Source organism: Barbus barbus (assembly GCF_936440315.1).
Source record: "Barbus barbus genome assembly, chromosome: 45".
Taxonomy (NCBI): Eukaryota; Metazoa; Chordata; class Actinopteri; order Cypriniformes; family Cyprinidae; genus Barbus; species Barbus barbus.
In genome coordinates this window covers 12,087,850-12,115,822 of record NC_136723.1, presented here as the reverse complement: position 1 = coordinate 12,115,822, position 27,973 = coordinate 12,087,850, and the positions used below count along the sequence as shown (strand labels likewise).

Sequence of the window (27,973 nt, the reverse complement as noted above, 5' to 3'; positions counted from 1 at the left end):
GTCACGCCACTTGTGCACGCATACAATTGCACTAAGAGTGATGTGACTGGATTCTCTCCATACGAACTAATGTTTGGGAGACAACCACGACTACCGGTCGACCTGGCATTTGGGTTACCTGTCAATAATAAGTCTGGATCCCATTCCAAGTATGTACAAGATCTCAAGAAGCGACTTGAAGAAAGCTACAAGGTTGCAACGGGAAATGCTTCAAAGGTAGCGGAGCGAAACAAGAAGAGGTATGACAAACATGTTGTTGCCTCCACCCTTGAAGTTGGTGATCGTGTATTGGTGAAAAACATACGCCTGAGAGGAAAACACAAGTTAGCAGACAAGTGGGAGCCTGACGTTTACATTGTAATCAAGAAGGCAGGAGATTTACCTGTTTACACGGTGACTCCAGAAAGAAAGAATGGACCTCTGAGGACTCTGCACAGGGATCTGCTGTTGCCCTGTGGATTCCTGTGGATATCTGATGAGTCTGTTGAAAGAAAAGTGATTCGTAAACCCAGAACCAGAGCCAGATGTGCTGAGGAACCTGAGGAGTTTGAGAGTGTGAGCGAGTGTTCAGAGTCAGACTATGATCCAGTTGACCATTATGCTCCTGAAAGGTCCTTCGAGATTGAAACCCGAGTTCTGTCAAACCCAAAACCTGTTTCTTCCACTGGAAGTAGAAGGACCGTCCACTTACCTGGTGCTGAACCTGTGATGGAAAAGGATAAAGAATGTCCTAGCCCGAAAGAACCTGCTGAAAATGGAAACTTACCTGATATGGAATTCTCCAATGTTCAGAAGGCTGATCATCCTACTTCAGAGGAATTGGTAGAAGGGAACCCATCAGATCTGCCTGAAGTTGAAATTCTTGATGAAAGTTCGGTTGATAGATCTGGAAATGAAAATGAACCGATGAGGAATTGTGAGAAATTGGATGCTGATGGTGAACACTCATCTGGAAATGTACACCGAGAAGGAAGTATCCTTTCCCCTCAAACAGAAAGTGCCACTCCTTGTGACTCTCTACATAACCAGGGTGAATTAACTGAAACTGGTGGAGGTCTTAGACGTTCAAGGAGACAATGTGAACCCCCCAAAAGACTTCAGTACCCGCAACTGGGTAACCCCCTTAGTTTAGTTATCCAATCCCTGCTGTCAAGTCTGAGTACTGCGATTACTACCAATTTGGAAGGCCCTTAGAAATTACTCCCCTATTGAAACCCTTTAACCTTGAGCATGCAGAGGGACCTGCATACATTCAGGAGGGGAGAGTGTAACCCAGTACATTAGTTTGGATCACTAGTATTAATTAATTAGTATTAGTTTATTCATATCGTTATGAAACTAATAGTAAGTGAAGAATAAGACATAAATTGTATTTATTTTATTATAAATAATTCAAAGAATATAAAAACGTTTCTGAATTAATTTGATTGGTGAGGTGAAAGGTTAGCTCCGCCCTCAGTTGAGAAGCTTCCAGAAAAAGATCGGTATCAAGCTGAGACTAGATGAGAGAGATTGTGAACGACACGAGTGATATTAAATCAATTGAGTGAGTAAAGAATGAGCAGTGATAATTTATCAATAAATTATTAACAAGCACAGTAGATTTGTGAGTTATTAGTTCTTAGAGAGCTCGCGTGTGAGAAGTGCCTCGTGAAAACTGAGCGCGCTGTGAACTGAACAGATAGGAGAAATTTTCAAATCTTTCCTTTGGAAAATAGTTTTTCTTTTGTTCCTTGATCCATATTTCTCCTTGGTGAGTACTATTTTCTTTATGAGAAGTGTGTTTGACTAATGAGAATATTGTTTTGTAATAGTAATGTGAACAACGCATTGGTAAAGTGGGTAATAATATGAAAAAAATGTGAAAATGTTTTATAATATACTATGTGATTGTATGTACTTACGTTAAATAATGCAGAGATGTATTATTTGTTGAGATTGTGTTTTTTTTCTCTGTTGGGAAGTGTGTGCCATGCGGTGCTAGCTTGCTAGCTCTGTATATAGATTAATGTGTTAATCGAGCACATGGTGATTAGCATGTATATGTATTTAAATGATTGAAGAGAGTCATATTGATTGTTTAAAAAGGTTTATTTGAATGAGATGCTAATAATTGTGTTTGGCTTTGTTTTTCAAGGCCGGGTTTTTTGTTTTGGTATATTTTTTCTTTCCTTTGATTTAATTCTCTGTTGAGAGTTCCTGGATTGCTGCTGAGATTCCGTTCCGTTCCATTCCGATTCCGAGATTTCTGTCCTGCTGTGGATTTCCTATCCCTGGTTGGACTGGCGAGCCATCCCATCATTTCGTCCCTGGAAACCTGTAAAAAGTGTTGTGAGAAACAAAGTTCTGAGTGGGTAGGACAAAACTACACACATTGCATATTTTTTCCAATTTACCTGGATTTTCCTGAAGTCAAGAATTCAAGTTTTTTCCTTCTTCATGGACTGAGCTCATTAGTTCATTTTTGATGAACATTAATATTTTTTTGGGACATTTGAGATTGAGAACTTGAAATTCAGACACTGAGGTCAAATTTCAGAAACTGACATTGGGAATTGTGTGTGGGAACTGTTTCTGTGTTTATCATCCATTTCAAATACTGTGTGTTACTGTTATCCATTTGTTTTTATTTTATTTCATTTCTGCCAATTTCGAAAAGAAAATACAACATATGCAAAACATCAAACAAAGAAAAAATACACTTACCTTTTCATAAACTAGCTGCATACCAATACTTTGAGTGGTTCATTCATTTTATTAATTCTTACTATCATCTTTGCTAATAATTGCTTCTGTGAGTCGTTCCAAAAATCTTCTGAGTCTGGTCCAAAATCTGAAATTGTAAGAGCTAGAAACCGAGCCATGCGCTACATATGTCTTTACTATAAATATGTTTGAATCAATTTAATAATTTTAATCAATGCTGAAAAAAAGCATTGATTTCTTTCAAAAAATAAAGAAAATTACTGACGCCAAACTTTTAAATGGTAGTGGATATTATTTTACAAAACAAATGCTGTTCTTTAACTTTTTATTCATCCAAAAATCCTGAAAAAAATGACATGTTTCAAAGAATATTAAGTAGCACAACTGTTTCCATCATTGGTAATAAATCAGCAATTGATTTCTGAAGGATCACGTGTCAGCAGATAGACACGGGACACAGAGATAAATGCAATACAAACAACAGGTTTATTGAAAAGCAGCAGAGGGGAATGAGATGAGCCGTAAGCTGGCGGGGAATGGGAAAGTCTCTTGGGGCTTATCTGAGTGTTAATGTCCTTGTTTCTTTATCCAGGGGATCCAGAGGGAACAGCGGAGCGTGGAGACGGTGGAGAACAGGGATAGGAACACAGGAGCAACTGGTAGGTAGACAAAAGGTAAGTGGGTCAGGTTAGTCAACATGGAATGTTTGAGACCAGACAGTGAGTGAACGGAGGACTGCAGGGATATAGTGCTGACAGGTGGCGGTGATCAAAAATCAGGGGATTGGGATCTGGTGAGTGTCGTTGGTGGAGACTGTGGTTACTCTCTGACATCATGTGACACTGAAGACTGGGGTAATGGCTGATGAAAATTAATCTTTGCATCACTTGAATAAATTGTTATATATATATTTACATAGAAAGTTATTTAATTTGTAATATATATATAATTTGTTTTTTTTCCCTGTATTTTTTATTAAATAAATGCAGCCTTGATGAGCGAAAGAAACATCTTTAAAAAAACATTACAATATTTACTGATCCCAAACTTTTTAATGGCAGTATATAAATGTAATCTACATTTTTCTCTTTGTCTGTTATTCTTTTATCTTTTTCTTTCCTTTTTGTAACTAAACTATAGTGCAGATTTATTGACAGAAAAATAATACCATAACATTGATTTGAATCTCACATCTCTGTCAAAATCATGTACAGTTCATTGCTGGATCACACAATTTCACTGATCCACAATAAACCCAGGATAGATGGGCTGAGTGAATGTGGTCTGGACTATGTTGATGAGTTTCAATTTGTCAGATGCTGAAGCACACCATTCTTTAAAAGTCTTTCATTTAGAAATGTTTACATATAGTTCAGTCTTTTTGTTACTGTCCCAGAATGTGTATTTGGAAGGAGAACAATACAAATTCATAGAATGATCATTACATCCAAATTTACTCTCGTCACGATTTCCCTTCCTGCAAATGCTATTATAGGCCAAAGATACTCCCACTCCAGCTCTTCCTCTCCACTCAAACTCCCAGTAGGCTCATCCACACACACCCTCTTTACACAGGACCTGAGGCCAACAATCAAATCTGTCTGGATGTTCGGGATATAGCTGGACTTTGCCAGTGTTTGTAGCCACTCTGTTCCCTCCAGACAGTAGGAGTGTTTCATTCATTGTGTTCGAATCCATTTGAGAGCTTGTGTGAATCTAAGGGAGATACAATACTATATTAAACAATATTTAAAGCCACCTTGAAATCAAAATTGACAATTAAGTTTTTTTTTTTTTAATATTGCGGTGTATATATATATATAAATTACCTGTGCACGTAATTTTTGTAAAATTCATGTGCCCTCAAAATCTTTACTTTTTTAACTTTTATTTTTCTTAATTGTTTTTAAATAACATCCCCTCTCTCTTACATCTTTCCTCTTCTCTGATGACGTGTTTATGGCGTGAGGGTGGAACAACCTGTCATTCACATGAAACTGCAGCAATAGCAAACCACAATGATCCAATCAATTCCTGATGGACATAAAAAAAGGGGATTTCATTTTTTTTTTTTTTTTTTTCTTGTTCAAGAAGCTGCTTTACACTCATGTACATAGCAATAGGAAGAAAACACTATCACAACTTCTGTTTCATTCCTTTACATTCACTATTAAAACAGAAGTCAGTGGAAAGTCATGTATACATGTTTGAGGGTATGTGGAGTGACATACATTGTAGAATCTGATTCCTATACTTGGGTCCATCGGTAGGAAATTTGCAGTGCATTACTACGAAAAAAGTTACATATTTAATGTAATCCTTTGTATTTAATATTCACAAAGTAGTATTTATTTATATGCTTCATTCCTGAAGGAAAGCAACCTACCCCAGTCAGATGCAACCACTACCTCTGAATTAAGGAAATTCTCAATTTTGTTTTCTTTAGTCTTTTAAAGAAGGGGGGGGGGGGGGGGGGGCATGCATAGACAAATCATCCTCGTCACCTATACACTAACCTACAAAATAATTAGTTTGACTCTTGACCCCACTCAGTGACACACCCACTGAGAAACCTGATGAAAGTGCTCTAGTAATTGGCGATTCTATTGTACGGAATGTGAAAATAGAGACACCAGCCACCATAGTCCATTGTTTGCCGCGAAGCCAGAGCGCCTGACATCTTGGCAAATTTAAAAGTGCTGGCACTTAATTTTAATGTCCATGTTGATAAAGATTCGTTGGGATCAGCATTTATAGACATTCTAAACTCTATTGGTGTTAAACAACACGTGTCAGGACCTACTCATTGTCGAAATCATACTCTAGATGTAATATTGTCATATGGAATTGATGTCATTCAAATATTGCAGCAGAGCAATGATATCTCAGATCATGATCTATAGTGTATATTCCTTGTTACAAATATGGTAGAACCATCACTTCTACCACAAAAGACTACTTTATACAGTGGGGCAAATAAGTATTTGATACACTGCCGATTTTTCAAGTTTTCCCACTTACAAAGAATGGAGAGATCTGTAATTTTCATCGTAGGTACACCTCAACTGTGAGAGAATATTAAAAGAAAATCCAGACAATCACGTTGTATGATTTTTGAATAATTTCCATTTTATTGCATGAAATAAGTATTTGATACAATAGAAAAACTTAATATTTGGTATAGAAACCTTTGTTTACAACTACAGAGGTCAGATGTTTCCTGTAGTTCTTGACCAGGTTTGCACACACTGCAGCAGGGATTTTTTCCCACTCCTCCATACAGGTCTTCTCCAGATCTTTCAGGTTTTGGGGCTGTCGCTGAGCAATACAGAGTTTCAGCTCCCTCCATAGATTTTCTATTGGGTTCAGGTCTGGAGACTGGCTAGGCCACTCCAGGACCTTGTAATGCATCTTACGGAGCCACTCCGTAGTTGCCCTTGCTGTGTTGTTGTTTTAAGTTTATACAACAAAAAGTTGAGAATCTCCTACAAAAATAAGTTGAGAGAACTCAAAAATCTGCTGAAGCTGGTTGCCTTAATTTTAAGTTGGCTCATCTTTTATTTATTTTTTTATACACAGTGTAGGTTGAGTGACTGTTTCAGTGACTCATTCATAAAGACAGAAGGCTGTTTTGTTCCTGAATGATTCAATGTGTTTGAACAAAACAGTTGAATATGTCGCTTGTTGTCACCTACTGGTAATCTGAGATTCACTGGCTGTGTTCGAAATGCCATACTATCATACTCCTTACTATTTCTGCAGCATGCTAAATTTTCTGTATGCATGAAATACCCGGATGACCTACTATATTTGCCAGAATCTGCTAAATATAACTCAAGTACACTGAAATCAGTACAGAAGCTGTGTTCCGAATGGCAAACTATCATACTACTCCTACTATACTGCAGTATGGTGTGTGAATACTATGAGTAGTATGTGAATTTTCTGTATGCATGGAATGCCCGGATTACCTGCTACATTTGCTGAAATTTGATGTATGCATCTGAAGACACTGCGTGGGATAATGTTTCCCAGAACGCAACGCGCTCCATGTGACCTTTCATCTTCAAACGCGTGAGTGAACTGGAGGCAGGGAATAGTAATTATAAATGTTAAACTTGTATATGTACGTATATACATGTAAACTTCAAACTATCACTTTGCATCTAAAAACAATATCATTAGTAGGACATAAATTGTACTTTAATCTCTATGGCACGTTTCCCATCAAGTCAAATGACGTCACCTTTATCTCTATAGAGCTTTATACATTGTTTCAAAGATATTACATAATAATATTAATACTGCAGTAATATATATAAATAAACTTAATATTTCAATTAAGCAAACAATTAAATTCCACTGTCAAGCAGTTGTTGTCAAGAGGCTATTTACATAAACTCCGTCCACCAATGCCTGGCTGTGATAAACAGCACTGCAAAAGACACGTGTATATCTGTAGAACCAGTGGTGTTGTGAGTAAAAGACGAGATGTGTGCTGCTGATGCGAGCGATCCGAGGTCGATCCTGCCTTTTGTCAAACTCGTGCAACTCCTTTTCTCATCACATACCAGATCAGAAATTCATTTATTTTCAATAAATTAAGTAAATATTTGAAAAGTGGAGATCAAACACCTCATTAATAATACAGTGTGCTTGGCTGTAGGTAGGTTTTTGTCCCAATAAAGTGGCGTTCATCAAATAAAATTTATGATAATTTGCACTGTTATTGCATGCTGTTTTATAATGTACTGAACTATAAATATCTGCCACCTAACTACTATTTACACACCTGTTGCTAAAGAAAATGCTGCTATTTTAGTGTAAACAGAATTTATCATTATTTGCACTTAATTAGATTATATCACTTTTTCCACTTAGTGTAACTACCAGAAATATTATTGTTCATTTAAAGACAGCTCATTCAGTTCTGTCCAGTAACCTATGTAAAGTTATGAAATGAGTTAAATTGGGCAATATAGAATTGTTTACTAATTTGAAGCATTTTTAACAAGCCTTTGTAAAAAGAATAGTTAGCACATTTGTTTGTAAGGTAACAACCTTGACAGCTGTGCTGAATAATGTTCGTGTTTGTCATGTGACGATTAAGCATACTACTCTGAAACATTTGTTGCTTATTGTTTACTGTTTCACACACTAATTTAAAAAAAAACAAAATAGTAGGCAGTATGCACTGTGTACTGGGCAGTAAGCAAGTATGTCATTTCGAACGCAGCCACTGAAACATCCTCCCCACTAATACACTGACTGGCAGCCAGTCTTGAATACACACAAATAAAATTTTCAGTATATTTCTATCCCTTTTTCAGTGATCTAACTGTTGAAAATCCCTGTGAGGTCAGCTCAGTAGTTCTGGATTTTAGCATTCACAAAGCATAGTGTGTCAGTGCATTGCCCCTTGCCGCAGTGAAAATGACTCGCTGCTCTTTTAAACTTCATTCAAATGCCCTTGGACTGCACACTGGACTCTCTAGGGTGCTAATTCAAATAAATTATAGAGAGGCCTTTGTATCCCGGTGAAGGACGGAGAATGTGGATCAAATTAGATGGTGAAATCTGTCCACAGTTTAACGTTCCCAACGCATCAAACTGTGCAGCACTGCAGGAGTCTGAGCCTATAAGTAAAACCATTACAGATCCTCCATTTACATCAATAAATAACCTGTTGCTGGTTAAAATATGGCATGCCATGGGTCAAAATAAAATTAATTACTAGAGAATTTACATTGAATATAATGTTTCTAACCTCAAGCTCTCTCTCACTGTGCTGTTTGAATGCAGTGTAAGATTTTCTTTTCTTTTTTTCCCCTCAGGATATGAAAATATATATACTGAGTCACTCACAATAATACTGAGTCATAGTACAGCATATATTTATTTATATTTGTGTATTTATTCATGATCTGTAATACGAGGCAATAACCTGTTATGGAAACAACAAGGATAGATGGAACAAGACATTTAGAAGCATAAAGGACTATGTACTGTGCAAACTGTATACTACTATGTTCTCCTTGTTCTTTAGGATGAATACAAACGAGGAGGAAACAGACATGACTACACAGTACATTGCACCATACTGACTCTGATATGTAATGTTTACTTTGGACTTTAATCCACGCTTATAAAAAGACACCCTTCAACCAGTTCTTCCTTTTATACAACTTGCCTCTTGCTCAATGCGAAATGTGACTAAAAAGGTAAAAAGTTGTAAATATTTGCATAGTAACTGTTATTAAAGAAATTAGGTTGCATGACAGTAATGACATCTCTTAACGTTGGAACCACAGATCTAAAAGAGTAAGGCAGAATGAAAAGTCTAGAATAACAAGGGGTCGGCTATTGCTCCTTCATATATGATTCAGCAGAAAGAGAAGCAGAGCAGCAATAAACTACAGGAGCATTTACACACTTGAGTGTAAATCACTGTGAATGACAATGTTGGACCCCATATTCTCCTAAAAGTGGCAATCATCCCTGAGCCTCAAGAACAACACTTGATATTCAGATCATACAGACGCAGCACGCTGCACTGGACCTTCACCACAGCTGCTTATGGGATACGAGAGAGTTCAGGAGAACAGTATCTTTCTCTTTCTTTTGCAGCATGCGGAATCTGAAAGTGTAAATGCCATTATAATCTGCTTCCTTCATATTCGTATTCCTTCATCTCTTCATCACGCATATAACACATATATAACATTTCTTCATCCTCTTGCAAAGACTCATTCATTCCGTCCTTCTGTTTCATTGTTTTGGTTCTCGTTTTCTCCCTGTTCGTCAACATCCTGTTCTTCACTCTGATTCACCAGCTTCTTCTGACACAGAGTAAATATCTCCTGGGTTGTTTGGCTCTTTGCAGTTCATTTGATTGATAGTCTTTTTTGAGATGAAACCATCCGCTAGGCTTAAGCCGCCAGGATTCCAGGGGTTGACTTTGGGTCTGCCCTCCTCGATCACAGAGGTGGCGATGCTCTGCAGTCTCAGTTTGCCTTTTAGTAGACTTCCAGCTGAAGTAGAGTTGCTCTTCAGAGGGTTATCAGCATACACTAGGTTTGAAGCTCCTGTGTTCCCTTTTGAGTTTGACACACTAGTCTTAGTGCCCTTCATCATTCCCATCACCTCGTAACGGAAGCTTGAGATGTCCTGTTTAAGTTCCTATGATAATAATAATCACACATTGCTCAGTAAACTATAATGTATTAATTTTTTTCCTCTCTCTCTTTGATAAGTAGAGTGTGTTAATTGTAATAAAGCTATATATGTGACCCTGGACCACAAAACAGTCATGGGGGTTTTTAAATAAGCTTTCCGTTGATGTATGGTGTGTTAGGATAGGACAATACTTGGCCGAGATACAACTATTTGAAAATCTGGAATCTGAGGATGAAAAAATCTAAATATTGAGAAAATCGCCATTAAATTTGTCCAAATGAAGTCCTTAGCAATGCATATTTCTAATCAAATTAGTTTTGATATATTTACGGTAGGAAATTTACAAAATATCTTCATGGAACATGATCTTTAGTTAATATCCTTATTGATTTTTCTTTTATGCCAAAAATCATAATTTTGACCCATTTTACTGGCTATTGAATATACCCGTGCTACTTATGACTAGTTTTGTAGTCCAGGGTCACATAAATAATAATATACATTTATATAGAAAATGTTGAAATGAAAATGATAAGCTTTGGCTTGGCAACCAGTGAAGTAAGTTTAAGTTGAATGACTAAAACTAAAAAAGTAATAAAATAGTAAAGAAATAAAAATAAATTAAAGTTAAAAATAAATATTATAAATTAAAAAAAAAAAATTGACAAAAGCACATAACAAAAATTACTAAATGTTAAACGAGTGAAAACGGGAATGTAAAAAAAAAAAAAGTTAATTCAAAATATTAGTACTATAATAATATTAAAAAGCACACTTTACCTTAAAGTTCTCCTCAGTTAATCCCTCTTCTTTTTTGGCATCCCTAATCATTGCTGCCACATATCGTTTAACCAAGTTTCTAAGTACCTCCTAAAAAATGTAATTCATTTGATTATGAACTGGGAAAAGATTAGACCAAACAAGCAGCCCACAGAGTCTTTTAGAAGCATTAAAGCGTATTTGAAGGGGAGATTGTCTAAATTCAGGAAGACTTGAGTTGATTTACAGTGTAAATAAGAGATTGTGGAGAGCTGCAACCTTTCATCTATGATCTGATGCACTTTGTAGACAGATTTAATGATCGGTTGCTTTGAAAGAGACACCATTACCTGGTACTGGCGGTTTGTGCGGACATTTTCGGCTGCACGAATCTGAGAAAAAAAGAAAATAGCTCAATTGGATTTTTTTTTTTTTTTTATGATACCTACTTGGCTATATTACAAGGTAGTGAAAACCTCAGCAGCTCTGATCATTTTGTTCATTGAATCATTTAGCCTCGTTTGAACATTTTGAGGATTACTCGTCATAGAGAGCAATTGTAAGACTTAGCATGACGTGGACTCTGATGTTTGGTTCTTTCTGTATATTGACAGTATAAATCACCATCTGTCTGGAAAAATAGCAGCGTGAACATTCCTATAAAAATCTTCTATTGTTGAAAAAAAAAAAACACTTCAGAAACATGAGGGTTAATAAATTATGACATTTAATTTTTAAAATAAATTTTTTTATTTATTATGAACAGAAGAGGAGAGCAAATGGCTTTTTACCCCAAGTGATCCAAACGTCTCTGTTCTTTTTCTGTGTGTAACTTTGAAGCAGTGGGTCTTGATCCATCTGATGAGGTACCACGCTGATTTTGGACTTGGAACGATGTTGAAAGGAGGAGGCAACGTGCCGCCCTCCTCAAAGTAGCTCATCCAAAGTTTTGTTCTGGCAAACTTCCACTCAATATCAGCATGATCCTGAGGAACAACCAAAGAGAAGAGCTGAATATGCCAATGAAACCGTAAACTATTGTAATTCATTTGTCACACCAAAGGGACATAAAATGAACAAATGAGGCAAAAAGTGATATAAAAAACTTAAACTAGATACATTTATTATTGTTTTTTAACTGTGCCCAAAAAACTGATAATTTACAGCACTTACAGCAATATGTTGGTAGGAATTATTCATCATAGCAATGAGCATATTAAGAAGCACCACCAGAGAGATGATGTTGTAGGTCCCAAACATTGTGGCTCCAACAAATTCGGTGAACTCGTGTTTGGCGTCAACATTGGTCACATACAGGGCAACAAGACCAAATATAGACCAGAACAATGACTGCAATGTCTCAAACATGCTGGAAAAAAAACAATAAAACAACAGATCACTATTTTACTGCGAAACAAGTCAAATTAAAGGGTTACTCCACCCCAAAATGAACATTTAGTCAATCACTTACCCCCATGTCGTTCCAAACCCGTAAAAGGAGGAAAAAAACATAAAAGGAGGTAGCGCCATTTTTTTCTGATACAGAAGCGCATACGCAGTTTGCGTCCAGTGGATAATCTCTAAAATGGCGCTATGCTGACGCGGAGAGACCGAGAGAAGGAGAGTTGTTGGAAAAAACTCGTTATTTTATTTTCTTTGCATACAAAAAGTATTCTCGTCTCATCATAAAATTCATATTGAACCACTGATGGCAGATGGACTATCCTGACGATGCTTTTCATACTTTTCTGTTCCTTGACAGTGGTAATTACTTGGCAGTCAATGGGACAGTCACGAGCCTCTCGGTTTTCATCTAAATTATCTTAAATTGTGTTCCGAAGACTAACAAAGTTTTTACGGATTTGGAACGACATGGGGGTTGTGATTAATGACAATTTTCATTTTGGGGTGGAGTAATCCTTTAAGATCAAATCTATAGATCAGAGATTACATATTCAGGTGGTGGCGATGGCGCAGTGGATAAGACACATGCCTTTGGTGTGAGAAACCAGGGTTCGAATCCACTGTGAGACACCAATGTGTCCCTGAGCAAGACGCTTAACCCCTTGTTGCTCCAGAGGCGTGCGACCTCTGACATGTATAGCAATTGTAAGTCACTTTGGATAAAAGCGTCAGCTAAATGAATAAATGTAAATGTACTCACGTGGTGAATGCATTGTTCTGCTCTGAGCAGCGGATACCCTTGCATGTGATGTTGTTAATCGTTTTGCCATTAGTTTCATAATAGAAATACAGTTGATTAAGTCCATTTGCAAATGCGAGCAGCACCAGGCAGTAAATAAAGAGGAATTTGAGGATGTCCAGCAGCATTCGGCCGAGAGAGATCTGAAGAGGGCCCAGGTGCGAGTTGGCTGTGAAGAGTGAAATCAGTCGTAGGGAGCTAAATATGTTAGCAATGGCGAACAAGGCCTCGCCCACCAAGGCAGGGTGCCACATCCCCCATGTCTCCCGCTGCCCATAGTTGTCAGAGTACTGCAGAAAGACAAGTGTTGAGAATTACAGTATCATCGTTTCAAACCTCTGGTCAACCTCTTTCCAATTAAGACTAGACTAATATCTTCTCCTAACCAGGCACAACCAATACATTTTCCATTGACAAGTAATTTGTTTGTCCACAATGAAATTCCAAATATTTTGAATGCAAATCATAGCCAATCAAAAAAATTTATGGTGTATTATACAGTTATACAATTTTGATCCAGTGAGATTCCACACTGGGTGGGGCTACCCAGCACTAGTTAGCAGCACTTCCAACTGGTCAGTAGGAGGTGAGAGATCTACCTGCCATGCAAACATTTTTGCTGAAATTACTTTTTTCAGTAAATAATTATTTTTTTTTATTAACCCTTTGGTATTGTTCCTTTTAGTAGGTACACTTGTATTATTTGCAGTCAACACGGACCATAATCGTATAATAATTTTATTTTTCTAAAATTAATGTACTATATTTCTTTTCAATGTTTTTTTTTCTTTAATATTTGGGATTTCATGTTACTGTATTACAATATTCACATCTAAATTATGCCAACAGTTTGATTGCATTATTTGAGAACCATTTGGCCTATCAAAAAACTCTTGGTAATGTTTTTCTGATTTGTTTTTTTTTTTTTGACAAACCAAATTCTATATAAAAAAAGTATAAAAGAGTACTTAATTTTTTATTTGTTACCTTAAAGTAAGTGACGAACTTCAATGAGATTGTGGCCAGATACAGAGAATTCATGACAAAGTCCATGAGGTTCCACCAATCATGAATGTAATCCTGAAAGCCACCGTCCCACATTTGTTTGATTTCAGCCCATACAAATCCTGTAAAACAAAGAAATTCAAGAAAATTTATCTACAACGTATCTTATTAAAAAGAAATTAAAAAAAAAGAAAAGCTTTTTCAGCCCTAAACACAAATTACCTAAAACCCAGGGTAGGATCATCCATTCCACAGTGGTGGGCTCTGGACCCTGCTTGGTGGACTCTTGATTGTCGTTGCGGTCCACGTGTTGGGAGGCCAACAGCAGGAGAAAGAGGAAGGTCAGATAAGAAGCAGTGTGGCATATAAACTTGATGAAGGGTTTCCGGATGAAGAGGCCATATTGGCTCTTGGGAGCGATCAGGTAGAACAGCGAAAAGAAAGGGAAGAGGAATCCGATGAACATACAGGTGATGAACTTGCTGGCCCAATGGCGGCGTCTCCAGCCTGAGAACTCATCGTACCAGCGAGATGCGAGCAGCTGCTGACAGTTTGGCTGTGCTACAAACTAACCACAGAATAATGAAAAGAGATTAAATTGACACTGAATGAACTAAAAGAGTCTGTTACAGGAGTAAATTCACTGACTAAATAAATTAAGACAAACATCAAGCGTAGTGTTCGTTCTGGCAGGTCACGTTAGTCAAGCTCACATCAGCTGACTCTTAGCTGATCCCCATACCTATAGGAATACGACACCTATCTAAGCATAAGGTCCCTCAGTATTATCAGCAGGTTTCACATTGCTCAATAGCTAATTAAATGGCGAATTCGGCAGGCAAAACACCATCATCACTAGGAATCTGGAATTTAGCGAGTGGACTTCGTTTCCCCAGTGGACTCACCTCCGATTCATTCAAGTTCGCTAAATTGAACACGTGAATTCACCGCATTGATCATAAGCTGCCTGATTCGGAAGTGACTGAGTTAGCATTACTTCATGCATTGCTACATTATTGAAATGTACTCCATGAGTTATGTGACTGACTCAAGAACAAGTTCAGATGGGAACTTCATCCCTAAGATATCAACAGAAGCATCCTCGCCACAGCTGCTATGTTTCACTCTCTCGAACGTTTTCACAAGTTAAAATCCTTTTAATGCTCTCAGGTTATTGGCAACGTGTGTTGCTGTGGCTATCCACGTTGCTTAAGCTCATTTAGTTGTTTAGTTGGTTTAGTATGTGTGGTACTGTGTTACTGGCATACGCTTGTCGTTGCAATATGCTGCGCTTAAAGTTGGGATACAATGCTATTTCATGCATTCGGAGTTGTTTACTCTGTTAAGAGATGGTTTGTTATGTGCGCACGCGCACTCAGCGACCCGAGTGAGAGCAAGAGTGCGCCGCTCAATGCGTTTCATTCATGGTACGGAAGTCATCGGCAGCGCAGCAGTACTTGCTCGTTATGTCAGTTATGTCAGCAGTAATGTCTCTAAAGATGTGTTTTTGGATGTGAGGAAAATATAACTTTATTCAGTGTTATGTGAACAGTGGATGCAATTTGTTTTCCGGGGCAGCAACGGAGTTTCACCAACATGTTTGTTTGTTTGTTTGTTTGTTTTTTCCCGTCATTTCGGTGACAAATGTTTTATAACAAGGTACATTCTGACACTGGATTTGCACATTGTTTGATACTAAAAGACGGAGCAGTCCCAGCGATAAAGATCCCATCATGCCCCAAATATTTGTGATTGTTCCCAATCGGCCCGTAAGTGCTCGCGACTCTTCAGCTACACCCATGGCTCGCCTCCAGGAGCTCGGCTGTTTTCGGAGAGAATTGTAAGCTGTATTTTTCTTTTATAAACCTGATTAAACTGAAGTCTCTTCGGAGATGTGATGCAATACTACACTATAAGTTCTTAGATTCTTAGATTAACATGAGATTGGCCGAAACTGTGTGTTAAGTCCTCTTTAACCAATCAAGTTGCCTTTATTTTTTTGTACTTTCAGCACAGATTTAAGCAGCAGAAAATAACGACTATGGTGCAAACGGAATCATTTCTGCTGTGGCCCAGCTCCAAGAGAATGGTTAATGGTCGTTGTTCAGTTGAAGTGGTCTCTCCGAAAACCTTGGCTGCTGACATGCTGCTTTTCAGCCAATGACTTTGCAGGCAGCCTTTGTTCATAAAGGTCATGAAACTGATATTGGACATGCTTCTGAGGCAGCTTAACGGTTCAATGACATAGTTATTAACAAAGCTTGTTCTATTTTGTTCTAAGCGGATACTTAATTACTTAATACTGATTTCTCGCTAGACATAACTTCAGACAACATCTTTATTTTGCCCAACTACACAGGATTGTGGGTATCAAGGCAGCGAATGATACATCTATTCAGCCTTTATTTGTTGACCAAATGAAGGTATCTCCGGAAGCAGGAAGTAAGACTAACATTGGATTCAACATGTCTTGATGCCTTCCTTCCTCGCAATGTGTCTTCCAAAGGCAGCATTTTCTAGTTTGGATGCAGCCTTCATTTCAGCGTTGATTCTGCTCTGGTATCAGATGTGCTTGTTCTGTCTAGTCGTATTGGAAACATGCTTGTTCTTAAGCTCTTGGTTGTATTGGGAACATGCTTGTTCTTAATTATAGTTGTATTGTCGGGAACACACTTGTCCCGGAGCTATCTGGTTGTTATTGGAACATGCTTGTTCTTGCTACCTAGTCGTTGTTGGGAACATGCTTGTTCTTAAGCTACAGCTGTATTATTGGGAACATGCTTGTTCCGGAGCAATCCAGTCGTTATTTGGAACATGCTTGTTCTTAAAGCTGTAGTTGAAACAAGTTTTTCTTAGCCAATCTGGTGTTATTGAGAACACGTTGCTTAAGCTTTTAAGGTATTGGCAACATATTCATGTTGCCTTCATCTGTTGAAGGCAACATGCTTGTTGCTACAGGTTATGTGGGTTTTGCCAAAATAGTTGTTTTGGTCATTGGTTAAAGGCAACATTCTTGTTGCTTAAGGCTTTGAGATTTTTCTATCAGTTTGTGTTGGGGGATATCAGCATATGGTTTTGTTTTGGGGGGTTATCGCTACTCTCCCTGCTCTTGCCCAGAACACAATCATACCGCCAGTCCAAACTGTATGCTAATTGTCAATCATCTTTGACAATAGTGGTCCTGACAGAAAGTACATGTAATGTGTACATTGAGTTATTGGGATTTTGCTGAACTTTAATTTAATGATCTGCTTGCATTTTCCCACTGGAATGTGCAGCAAAGCGAAATCATTTTCTACCTTCTATCATGCATGGAGACTGTCATCACTTTCTGCAGTTGCATAAGAAATGCTCTCTGCAGGAGAACACAAATAACGGAGCATGTCCTAATGAGAAACAAGTGCCATTTGAAAAAGAGCAAACAAAAAAGGCACAGAAAGGCTTACAGTAACACATTGTTCTTTTCTCTCAGCCTGCTCTATCTGGCTTTCATCATATCTGGTTTAAATCCCTATGAGAGCTTTTCTAAATCCATCTGGGCTGCACATGGAACCCAGCAAGCCAAACACTGACTTGTGTGAATCAAACGTGACTGTCAATTTGTGATGTCAGTATCAGCGAAATCAGCAGAATATGTGGATTAAAAAAAAATGTAAATGATTAATTAAAAAATTATGTATAATATATATTTTAATACTACATATATTTCGTAATTAAATACAATTTAACAAATATAAATGTTTTTATGTATTTAATTTTTCACAAAAGCTATATATTTATTTATGAACTCTCAGAATTTTTTTTTTCCAAAAGCGGTCACTGGGGTGGTACATTTTAGGTAAAATGTACTCTTAGAAGGTATTGAAAAGGTACCACCCCAAAATATATTATTACAATATTTATATTAATTATATTCAGTAATTAACTTTTTAATAACAAAACTATCAAATGAAAATATATTGACCATCATTTTAATTTCCTTTTAGGTTTAATTTCTTTTTTTCTAATACATGAGACAAATAATGAGAGAGAATGCTTTGGCTGTTCAGCCTAATTTGCTATCATCTGATTGTGATGTGGAAGATCTTCCAGAGGAATTTCAATGACACAGTTATAGAATAATATGATTCTGATGTGCTTCTGTTAAATTGCATACAGATGCCACAGGTGAATAAAAGGCGACATCTTCCACAGCTTGTAGGCATCACCTCTTTCTCCATTTTTAGTCATGTTTAAGCTAGTGCAGTGCAATACCATACGCATGGCAAAGTAATAGCCTGCAAGATGACGTATATCACATAAAAGCCTCTCCTGCAAAAAAAGAAATTTCCTTCTACCTTTCAAACAGAAAGAACTTGTAATGTTTAATGAGCACAGAAGGGGGCAGCATAGATCCATATAATGTTGCAGCCACTCAGCAGCATCCCTCTAGAGCAGTGGTTCCCAATATGTTCCTGGATGCCTCAACACTGCACATTTGGCATGTCTTCTTTGTCTGACACATCTGATTCAGCTCATCAGCTCAGTAGTAGAGACTCCAAGACCTGAAATGGGCATCCAGGAACATGATTGGGAGCCACTGCTCAAGAGGGAATGAAAACAACCTACCTTCTTGGGATGAGAATACTCTACAGTTTTAAAACCCAGAATTTGCTAAATAGAAAAACACCACCTGAAATATATTATCCACAACATGTAAAATTGCCAAATCAACAGGGCAGTCATCCACGCACAGTCCCTGACTACTGAAATACACAACTATAAACACCTGTGTTTGTAGTAATGAACCTTTGTAATATGCTCAAGTGCTGTTCCTATACGGAGTGATTCTGTTGTGCTACTGCTAATGATCTTGAAGTAGTTGCAGATTGCTTTCAAAGTTCTTGTTGTCAAATGTTGACGTCTGAAGAGCACAAAACTCACCTCTTTCTGGTGGTACTTGATAGCCAGTTTCAACCTGGCAAGATCATTATTCCCTTCGTCCTCCAGGAGATTGATATCATCCTTGTAGTTCAGAATCAGTTCAAGTTCTCTGGAGCTGCGCGTTTGGTCAAGCAGATCTTTGGCAAACTGCTTGCACTGCTGGGAAAGCTCTTCATACTCGTACTTGAATTCATTCTCCACCTTGCTGAGCTCCTGGAGTTCCCAGCTGAGCTGGAAGGCCGTCAGGAAGGGGTCTTCGCTAGAGAGGGCGATGAGCGAGGGACTGGCCAGGGCATGGTAGATGTTGAGACGGGATCGGGAATGTCGCAGGCTGTCCACGTCTGAGCTGGACACGCATTCCATGCAGTTGCAGCGCACCTGGTGAGGCTGGGGCATGGACACACCCTTCTGAACCAGCATCTTGATGATCTCATAGTTGTTGGTGTGAGCAGCCAAGATGATGGGCGTTATGTCAGGGGTAAAATCGGAGAACTGTTTATCCAACAGGATAGGAGGCACCTAGAAAAGTGCGAAATCAGGGTTGATAAAGTTCACAATCAATTTCTTATTCTATATTTCTCTCTTGTTTTCTGGTATAAATGTCCTTAATACAAGATACATCTGCTTGAAAAAGCAGAATTAAGGCTTTCAAAGCTTGTTCTCGGAGAGACTGAACTAAATTTTAAATTTAAAACAAAACATAATGGTTGAATCCTGTCAAATCCTGTTAGAAAATATTTCAAGCATAAACCTCATTAATGGTTGATTTCTCAGAAAACAATACCTTTCCCAGTAGTATCTTATTTTAATTGTTTTCACTGGAAAACAAGACAAGAATACTGAGTAAGAAATCGATTTGTTGTTAAAGAAGCCACAAGCTATCACCTTTAACCCCAGGATGCTTCATGGTGTCTGTCTCTACAATAAATTAGTCCATGCAAGGCAAGTCAATTCAATCAGTCAATCTAGGTTACACCCCTGGGCAGATATTTTGTGTGCAAGCTATAGATAAACATATAAACAGTAGCTAATGTCTATTTGAGCCAACCAACTTATCAAAAATCTGATTGGCTCTTTTAACTGAAAGGTGATTGATCCGTTCCTCTTGCCACCATATTAAACATTACAATTTCTCTCATTCAGTTGTCTGCAAGCAGCCTGGGTCCCCTATAGCGTCTGTAAAGTAACAATTAAAAGTGTTGCTAAATGACTGTATATACTGTTCCAGTGTTTGGAGTTGGTTTTGGAAATGTCTCTTATGTTCACCAAGACTGCATTTATTTGATTAAAAATACATTACAATTTGAAATACCTTTCATATTTTGAAATTTAATGTATTCCTGTGATGACAAATATGAATTTTCAGCATCATTACTCCAGCCTTCGGTGTAACATGACAACTGTAAGAAAAATTTCTTGAACGCCAAATCAGCACATTATAATGATTTCTGAAGGATCAAGGTTGAAAACAGCTGTGCTTCTTAATATTTTTTGTGGAAACTTTTTTCTCCAGATTCTTTGTATAGAAACTTTTGATCAATTTAATGTTTCCTTGCTGAAATTATTAATTTCTTTTCAAAAAGAAAAAAAATACTGACCTCAAATTTTGTGACCTCAAATTACTGTTTTCTCACACTTAAGAGATTACTTCGGTATGTACAGTTAAGGTAAAACTGAGAAAAATGAATTCGGACACTATTGTGCATTGTTTATTATTTTACATACACATTATGCCATAAATTATAAAAATAAATTGAAACCCAAGTGGTTTAGACTTAAACATATTTTTAAAAATCCAGTTATCTGGTTGCAAACCACATAAAAATGTGATCTGGATCAGTCTAGGTAAAATTGCATGTGTTTTTGTTTTAATGATCAGACTACAATAATTTGAGTGGGATTTTCTGTGGTATACAACAAGAAATTTGATTTTTGCTGCCTGTCTGAACAAAGCCTTTAAGCTGCTCAATGCCTGATTGAATTATTCTGTGCTATACCACAAAAACTTAAATATGTATTTAATTTGCTCAACCAGATATTATGACAAATTCACCTTATTTTTCTGTGAGACATGGTGGCATGACGATCAATTTGCTACACTGTGTGCCACTGAAGTCATTAGCACTTTATCTGTAGCAGGGGTCTAGCCTTTCAAACAAAGTGGAAAATTACTTCATCTTCAGCTGCAAGACAGTGAAATTGATAATACAAGTCATGTTCACGGAAAAGCAAGAAAGCACTCTTAAAAAGAGCACTACTTTCAAAACTTTTAATTAAACAGCCAGGTCTACAGGGAACAAATCACTTTCAGAGAGGATTAGTGCATTCTCGTGTTCCAGGTATCACTGCGACATAGTCAGGAAAACTATTTGAAATGCTCTGAAACAGTTTGGACGTAATCTGCACATTTACAGTTGCTTCACAAAAGATGGGATTACCAAGGCAACTGGGAATTCCTACAAGTGTAAATTGAATTGAAAAGAGGACCCGAGAGATGCTACAGTAGGTGAGACATCAAATTGTTTCGGGTATACAGGAAACTGAAGTAAATTTGTCAGTGATTGCCATCTTACCTGCATGCCCCCGTTGTGCTTTTTATGATTCAAAAGCAGCTCCACAGCCCCCACCACTTCCTTTCGTATGGCGTGTAAAAGCGCATCCCCCACGTACACGTTAAAGCTGAGCAGCAACTCAATAATTTCCAGGTTCTCATTCTCGATGGCAATCAACAGAGCTGTCCGTCCCAAAGGGTCAATGCAGTTGATGTTGATTTTGAAGTAGATCTCTGCTTCTATCAGCGCTTGTTTAACGCTGGCATAGTCCCCTTTCTCCACAGCGCACAGGTAAGTTTTTTCCAGCGGTGACAGTTCAGACTCGGCTCGAACTATTCGCAGAGGAATCCGGTCCCTGTACTTGAACTTGCCTGTTCTGCGAAAGTAGAGCTGTGACATTGCTGCTATGCCTTCATGTGAGACAACTGGGCAAGAAGAGAGATGAAAATAGAGAGACCAAGGACAGACAATGAAAGGATGCTGGTAAATATATAGGAATCATGCAATTACAGAGGAAATGGCCCTAAGCATTGCAAACCATCATCTCCACACCCAACATCCCATTAGCATGACACTTAGCCCTCATTTGCTTGGTTTTCTGTTAACTTCGAGGTTATGAGGGGGCTATTAGATCTGGGCGTTGTGTTGAAGGCCACAATGAAAACCTCAGATACCTCTAATAGGACAAGGTCTGAGTTAATGGACTGGGTTTTTGTTATTTGTCTAAGTGCAAGGCAACTCGGTACATTCAAAAGTCATCATTAAGGTTATCAATAAAATGTCTACAGGGAATTCAACCTGTTGACATCATCCCAACAGTTTGTCAGGCAGCTCATATCCAAATGTTAGGATCAGATTTGTTTTCCCTCACCACACAAATGAGCTCTGAAAATGCCTTCCTGTAAGCTGTCATTTGGATTTATGTAAATCACTATAGACTGCTGCGGGGATGTTGTATTTTTGTGGACCAAAACCCAGAAATGAGTTAACAATATAGCACTTCCGGTTCCACCGGTTCGAATATTGCCTTTCATGCAGTGTGTAATAGCTGTATGTGAATGCAAATGATCTGCAAAGTTGTAAAGCCGAAAGTGTGTGACAAAGTTATTGTCTCCCAAAAGAAAGAATTGACTCTGAACAGCGTAACCGTAAATATTAATTTGAATTCCCACTTTTGTGATGGCTACACCACATCACGGGGTAACACTTAATGCGTGCCTATGTACTATGCTGGCTGGCCGAGAACAACTTGACCTGCCCTCAAACATGTCATTTTACTTACGACTGCATCTCTAACATCAAAGAGTTCATTGCGGGATTTACAAAATTATTTTTCTTTAAAAATGGCTCAGTTCCTAGTTATTTGGACCAGCCGGCTCCTCTGAATCTCAACCTGTAAGTATGACAAATAATAGATGTTTATATTTTCTATCAAGCATTCAAAATATGGAACTATGACAATGGGCTTATCGTTTCCGACACGCACTGTATAGGGTAGACCAGTAATCCTAAAATCTGGCTTCTGCAGAGTTTAGCTCAAACCCTGCTCAAATTCATCTACCTGTCATTTTCTAATGATCCTGAAGACATTGATTAGCATGCTCAGGTGTGTTTGATCAGGGCTAGAGCTAAACAGGAAAGTGGATCTCACGAGCCAGGTTTGAGGATCCCTGCGGTAGACCAATCACAACAGACTGGGCCATCTGACCAATCAGAGCAGAATAGGCTCACAGAAGGGGGGGTGTTGGGGTTAGAGAAACTGAATCTTAGAGCTGCTTCGAACAAATCGTTTGAGAAACAATGGAAAATGAGGTGATACTAAATGCATATTTTGAGAAAATGAAAGCATTGTTTGACCTTGCATGCATGTAAACTTATTGTAGCAGACTCCCAAAACAATATTAGGAACCTTAAAATGGCATAACAAGGGCACTTTAAACACCTTAAATAAGGTCTGTGGAAAACTCAAGATATTTTTACTAGGGATGTCCCAATTAGAGTCATTGAATATTGAATATCTGTCAAAATCCAGTCCCAATCTGATACTTGTATTTTCCTAATGCTTGGTGCAAACTTCAAGTACATTAAAGTTAAAGTAAAAACAAAATAAATAAAAAATCCAGTTTATACATGGATGTGCAGAGAGTTTGTTCATATCCACTGTTTAGCTGTTTACTTTTGCCAATTGTATTTAGGCTTTCAAATTCATTATATTTGTGGTCATTCGTGAAAACATATCATTAACAACAAAACATGTTAGAATCATGAACTATTATTGGTCTCAGAGATTATTTTTTGCAATAATCCAAAAACCAATGGAAAAATCCTATTGGGTTTTAATTGAGGGAACCAGGGTGACGCTAACTTCTGGGTTGGCCTACAAAAAAATGTCATCACTGCACCACTCAGTAGGTGACACGGGTAAATTATATCTGTACTCACTGAAATCTGCATATGTGTCCTCTAGATATGAGCTGACTATTTGTCAAATAGGTTTATATAGCATCAGGGGACTGAAAATCAATAACTAACAATCCACAATTGAGTCAGTTTGTGGATGATGCTGATGTTTTATGGACAGTGCTTTCTGGTGTGTGCATTACTGGAACATGCTGTTAAAACATTTTGTTCTTCAACGGACTTAACAATGACTATTCTAAAACCTCATGGTGTTTTACAGGTCCAAATATATATAAAGTTAAACAAACACTTACACTTGTGACAAATATAGTCTAGTGATAAAACATTATGGTCCTCCACAGTGTTCTCATACAAACTTGTAGACTCATGAGGATCTTCCAGGCTTCTATTGTTACACTCACTGTCAAGTTAAACATAATTGTAATTTTTTTTACAATTTTTTGGTTTACTTTTTTTAACCAAGTTACCTACATTTTTTAAACAACTTTGGAATAAAAATATTACTTATACAGCCTTCCACTAAAGTAATCAAAGCCTTTGAACATATGAGAACATGTAATAATTATTACTAAAAATTGATATAGATTTGAACTTGGACATTTGTTATTTCTTTAAAAGTTATTTATTCATAAAACTGTTTATATTCTACAAAGGTACTGTTTTATGTGCACTAAACTTAAAAGTGTGTGTGGTGAGAATCAATTCTGTATTCAATAACTGACCCAGAGGCCATGATACATTTGCAATAATTTATGATATTTTAAAAATAATTTAAGCAAATGTATTTTCTTTAATTCAGCAAAAACATGAGATCTGAGTTCAACAAATTGGTTCAGTTCACACTTTCAGAAGACTATAGAGGAACTTGATGATAGGCTACAAGAGAAAGAAATGTGATGTAGGCTACTTCAACCAAATAAGTGTTTATTTCGATTTTTAAAGGGTTTTAGACCCATCTGCACCGCGTAAATTTGAATTCTGGCATTATTTGGTCTATTTATGAACCTTATACCCAGTGAAGAGGTTTTACTATAATTTACGAGGGCATTTTCATAATGTGCGCAGAAGTGGTTGATGAACACAGACAGATCAGTGCGCAGTGCGCTCTTCAGTCTCCACTAATGACTGTCTCAAAATATAGTGAGCTGCCTACCTCAGTGGCATTTCTGGCCATATATGTTTTTGTCGCTTTTCGAGTAAACAAAATGTCAAAAAAATAATCCACGCGCATCCAATGCCCAAACATGATGCGTATATTTAAAGGTAGGCAACGAGCGTTAGTGTGAAAAGCAGGCTACGTTTTATGCGTGGTTGATTATAAAGCAGTCTTTAGAGAGACTTACTTGAGATTGAATCTATTATTGATTTTCAAATACCAAAGTAATTCATTAACTCTCTGGAAAAGCGCTTTTATAAAACGGAACTCGTTGTCAGGAATCGTACACCCAAAATGCAAATTCTGTTGTCATTAGCCTACTCACCCTTGTGTTGTTCTTGCTATGACTTACTTTTTTCTGTGTTACATGAAAGTACATGTAGGCTAATAATAGCCTCAGTATCCATTGTATATAGAGAGAGAAAAGATGCAACAAAGTAAATGGTGACTGAGGCTGTCATTCTGCCTAACACCTCCATTTGTTTAACGGAAGAAAGTCACACAAATTTAGAACAACCAGTGGGTGAGCAAAGAACAGAATTTGCGTTTTTTGTTGAACTGTCCTTTTATGAAATAACGGAATCTCACCTCACCTGTTGGTTTTGGATGTTGCACGACTCGTGACTGATTCCGTCTAACTAACGTACAACAGGTGCCCAGCGCGAGGAAAACCCGTTACATTCCAACCGCCTCCACAGAGAAAAAAAGCGCGAAAATGCGCAACGATAGAAATATAACGCAGGGAAATAATATCCATTTGTACGCGCTGCTAGGCTCAGTGATCCTCTCATTTCGCATTCAAGATGGAGCTAATCTGCAGAGTTTCCCAAAGCCGAAAATATTTGTTGTCTCCAGAAAGTGCATGTGCTAGATCTTTGATCGTTTATCATCCTGCATATTCGCTTTCCCAAGTAGGTTTCATTGCACTTTGGTGTGACGCGTTCTCATCTTTCTAGAAGAGTTATTTTGATCATTGAAGAGACTTGGAGCGCAAAGGCAACCAGATGTCCCCTCTCTCTCTCTCTCTGTCTCTTAAGAGAGTGCCTGCTTGTACATGTGTACACGGTTCACCACTTGACGTCTAGTAGCCTATCATGGACAGTCTTTAAAGGTGCAATCAGATTTTAAATGCTAATTAAAAAGGTTTGCACATAATGAATTGAAAAGCACTTTTGAAAGATATTATTTAACTAGGAAAAATAAAAAACTAGACATAATAGCCTATACCTAGAAAAACTGTCTCCTTCATGGGCACTGCCATGTTTGTAATCACATGACCAATAATAATAATAATAATAATAATAAAAAATAGCAGCAAACAGCGATTACCGGGGTTCAAGCACTTAAGGTGGTCTTGGCCAACCTGGATGTATGGCTGACAGTAAAACACATCCAAAATGGAGAATAGGCTCACAGACACACAACACACACACACTGACATTAAATGATTTAACTGGTATATTAATACTCTATAATAGGGCTGGGTTTTGACACAAATTTCATGATTCGATTATTTTGGATATATATTAGGTACAGTACATGCCAAATTTTCTCTTATTTTCTATAATCGTAATAAACATGCGGCGCTAGGGAGGGTCTAGCAGATGCTCCAGCACCCCCATACATCCCCATACATAAAAAAATGAAATAAATTAAAAACATTTAACTCATTACACATGCATAACTCGTGCATTGCAATATAACGTACATGATTAGCAGGCGCACTTTTCGAAATGTTACAGTATTTTGTTTTAAAAACGGATCGGTTCCTTGTGCCAAGCTGGCCTGCCCCCGACTAAAGATTTTTCTAGTCAACTAGTCGTATAAATTGATTAATCAAATAACCTTTATTACATTTTAATTATTTGTTAATAAACTAGTGCTTTCTTCTCAGTCAATGTCAGCTGAAAAGATGAAGTTGCCGAATCTCCACATGAACGTGTCTTGAATAGAGAAATGCACCTTTTCATTCCAGCTATGTAATTAGAATTTTTTTTTAATTGGTTCGTTTAATAGACATGTCAGGCTTTCTATGTGAGGCAAGTAGCCGGTTCATTGCTGTGACACGCTCCAAGAAAGTGCATCTTGTTTATTTTCTCTATTTTACAAAAGCACAACCTTTTGGTGTTATTGGGAGTGTACATAAATCAGAAAAAGTTATTTGATTACATACAAAATGTGCAGCGCTGGGGGTACTCCAGGACAGGTTTGAGAACCACTGAGTTAGTTGAATGAGCCCATTAGTGGTCTTCCGCTGCCAACTAGTGCTTATAAATTGCAATTTTTCATACAACACTGTGTTTTTAACCTTTACAGATAAATCTAAAAAAAAATTGAATATCGTTTTTCTTGTAATTTATTTCAAAAAGTGAAACTTTCATATATTTTAGAATCATTGCATGTAAAGTAAAACATTTAAAAAGTTTTTTTGGTTTAATTTTGATGATTAGAGCTTACAGCTCATGAAAGTCAAAATCAGTATCTCAAAATATTAGAATATTTACATTTGAGTTTCAGTTAATGACCATCCCTACAGTATAAATTCCAGGTATCTCTTGTTCTTTAAAACCACAATAATGGAGAAGACTGGTGACTTGCCAATGATCCAGAAGACGAACATTGACGCCCTCCACAAAGAGGGTAAGTCACAGAGCGTCATTACTGAAAGGTGTGGCTGTTTACAGAGTGCTGTATCAAAGCATATTAAATGCAAAGTTGACTGGAAGGAAGAATTTGGGTAGGAAAAGGTGCACAAGCAACAGGGATGAACGCAAGCTTGAGAATACTGTCAAGCAAATCTGATTCAAACACTTGGGAAAGCTTCACAAGGAGTGGACTGAAGCTGGAGTCAGTGCATCAAGAGTCACCACACTCAGACATCTTCAGGAAAAGGTTTACCAAGCCACTTCTGAACCAGAGACAACATCAGAAACGTCTTACCTGGGCTGTGGAGAAAAAGAACTGGACTGTTGCTCAGTGGTCCAAAGTCTTCTTTTCAGATGAAAGTAAATTTTGCATTTCATTTGGAAATCAAGGTCCCAGAGTCTGGAGGAAGAGTGGAGAGGCACAGAA

General features: G+C 37.6%; 1 protein-coding gene across 1 annotated transcript; it reads right to left on the bottom strand.

The window, feature by feature from the left end:
• Positions 1-8,584: 8,584 nt before the first annotated feature.
• On the bottom strand, positions 8,585-25,934 carry LOC306864052 (short transient receptor potential channel 4-like). The gene is made up of 11 exons (XM_079407752.1): positions 25,495-25,934; positions 21,346-21,749; positions 18,773-19,291; positions 14,072-14,417; positions 13,832-13,971; positions 12,806-13,134; positions 11,815-12,010; positions 11,433-11,627; positions 10,992-11,033; positions 10,663-10,752; positions 8,585-9,885 (listed from the first exon to the last, which is right to left on the bottom strand). Exons 2-11 carry the CDS (start codon positions 21,721-21,723, stop codon positions 9,523-9,525), a joined length of 2,598 nt encoding a protein of 865 aa, XP_079263878.1. The 5' UTR covers positions 21,724-21,749; positions 25,495-25,934; the 3' UTR covers positions 8,585-9,522.
• Positions 25,935-27,973: the final 2,039 nt, after the last annotated feature.